The sequence below is a fragment of the Amphimedon queenslandica genome, unplaced genomic scaffold (assembly GCF_000090795.2).
Source record: "Amphimedon queenslandica unplaced genomic scaffold, v1.1 AMPQUscaffold_11794, whole genome shotgun sequence".
NCBI lineage: Eukaryota > Metazoa > Porifera > Demospongiae > Haplosclerida > Niphatidae > Amphimedon > Amphimedon queenslandica.
In genome coordinates this window covers 9,592-12,121 of record NW_003547966.1, presented here as the reverse complement: position 1 = coordinate 12,121, position 2,530 = coordinate 9,592, and the positions used below count along the sequence as shown (strand labels likewise).

At 33.7% G+C, this 2,530-nt stretch overlaps 1 protein-coding gene across 1 annotated transcript; it reads left to right on the top strand.

Annotated features, from left to right (window-relative positions):
* The first annotated feature begins 8 nt into the window (after positions 1–8).
* LOC105315096 (ubiquitin carboxyl-terminal hydrolase 47-like) lies at positions 9–967 on the top strand. The gene is made up of 4 exons (XM_020004988.1): positions 9–161; positions 632–679; positions 736–857; positions 929–967. The coding sequence occupies exons 1-4, from the start codon at positions 42–44 to the stop codon at positions 954–956; spliced, it is 318 nt and encodes a 105-aa protein (XP_019860547.1). The 5' UTR covers positions 9–41; the 3' UTR covers positions 957–967.
* Positions 968–2,530: the final 1,563 nt, after the last annotated feature.

The window sequence follows — 2,530 nt, the reverse complement described above, 5'->3', positions numbered from 1 at the left end:
AATTTCCAGATATACGGTAATTTTCATTAGGACCAGAGAAGATGAAGCATCAAGAACAGATACAGGTGTATGTTATAAGATGGCGTCCATCACAATGTTCAGTTGATCCAATAGCAGAAATTATACTTGATGATAATGATCCTAAGGATGTTATTGAAAAGGTAATCATAATTTTATCGTTGCACTGCATGGGACAGTATACTTGTTCAAGCAAGTAGTTATGATGCTATAAGATAAAACTGTATATACTGTATTTATCTGTGATAAGTAGTACCGTAGAGCTAGATAATTTGGTGGAGTAAAAATTTTGCAAAATTGGTGAATGGAAGTTAATTCACCAAAATTTTAGTCTCCAATTTGATTAGGGTTCCATAGAAGCAAGCAGAGTTAAATTTTGCCCAAATTTTAACCTCCAAACCTCTTTTAGAGTCAATTCACCAAATTTTAACACTCAAAATTTTTTAGCTATACAGTAGTTGGCAAATTTTGGATTTTATATCAAATGGCAGATTTGATAATGGTAAAAAACTGTCAATCACCAATACAAGTCTATAGGTTTATATTAACATTAATCTACAATAAGGCTATGAATAAATAGGTATGTATATCATTATCATTATTGTTTTTACAGCTGTCAGAGTTAAGTGGAGTTCCTGCTCAGTATATCTATTGTGCAGAGGTTAATCATTGATACAAAACATAATAATAATAATGCTCCCTCTTTTTAACTCTTAGTATGGATTATTACCAGTTGAGATGTCATGTCTTGATATTGAGAATAAGTTGAAATGGTGTTCCATTACTTCAGACAGATCCTCATTAGGACTATACAATGATGGACATGTCGTATATTACAAGTACGAACGCATACACACATTATGTATACACACACACTTACATACACCTCTTACTGTTTATAATTATTTAGAGACAATAGAGAGAGAATGAATAGTTAACAGATAAAGAGAGATCAGAAATACAAGAGGCAGAGGAAGCAAGGTACTATCAATTAATGGTACAAAATAAATGCATTAGTATTATAGAAAATCATTTTTCTTTTACATTTATTATTGCTGTAGGTTGAAGAAAATTAGGGAATAGAGATATCAACATTGAAATTGATAGGGTTAACATATTTTAATCTTCATGTTATACCGTATAGCCGCTTAATTTCGAGGGTACAACTTTCGCTGTTTTCGCGGATTTTCCCTATTTGCGAAAGTTAATTCCGTGAAATATCCGTATTGCCCATAAACACGTGTGCTTTAAAGCAGGAACCGCGAAAGTTAATTCGCGAAAAAAGACTTGTGGCCTGATTCGCAAAAGTTTATTGCCTCGAAACTTTGTGGCTATACGGTATATGTAATTTCAAAATAATAATTTACCAAGTGCATTTTAATCTGGTGTAGTTAGTTTTATTATTATTATTGAGAATTTTAAATGCACTAGAGTTTACACAACAGTGGTAATGACTATGCTATGTACTGAAGGTCCCTTAGCAACTTGTGCCTGGACTATAAACTAACTTACAAAATTTCAAGTTTGTGCAGCAAGTTGTCAACTATTGTGTTTTTCTAATCACAATAAAAAGACCAGGTGTTTTATTTCAAAGCATAAATTCAACAGAGGCAGACTGAAGAATATTGAGTTCACGACAGTCAGAAGAGATTCAGAGTGTGAACCATTGTCCTTTGGTGAGAATAGTGACTAGAGGGAGGGGCTGGCTACATGGGACTAGACTTAACACTTTGATAGGGTCCTCACAGGAGTCTGATGACCTGCAGCTGCTTGACCAGTAACACATCATTACAAGGCAACTTATTGTGTATCAATCAGTATCTCTATACATTTTGTAGGACTATAAGTACATGCAAGCAAAATATTTTAATCATATTTTGTGCATTAAGTTAAAAATGAATGTTTCATGATAATCTACACATAAACAAAGTTACACTTCTTCCATATCAGTAATATCCTCCTCTTCCCCCTCTCCTTCACTGCTTGATGATGATGAATATTGTAAATCATGACTCAATATGTCCATACCACCACCAGTGACTGGTAACAAACTACTGGCTATCAATCCTTCTCCTTTCCTCTCTTTCTCTATATCCTCTTCATCTGTGCCTTCAACATCTATAGTCCCAATCTATACAGTCATTGGACAATCAACAACTATCATACCGTATATACAGTAGAAAATTTTGGAGGGACTAAATTTTTGTAAATTGCTAAATTTTGGTGATTGGTGAATTTTAATTTGGCAAAATTGTGTCCATGTGCCATTGAGCATGCACATAATGGCTCAAAATGGCAGATTTTTATATTGCCGAATGACAATGAAAATGGAAAATTTACAAATTTTAATTCCATCCAAAATTTTCTGTTACACAATAATCTGTTTGTTTCCATACCTGAATACTGTCTTCACTAGTAATGATGACACTGGATTGTCCAGTAATATTCATGTTAGTACTAGTATCTTCTTCCTCTGCCTCCTCATCTCCACTCTCTCCTCCTAGTCCTTCTG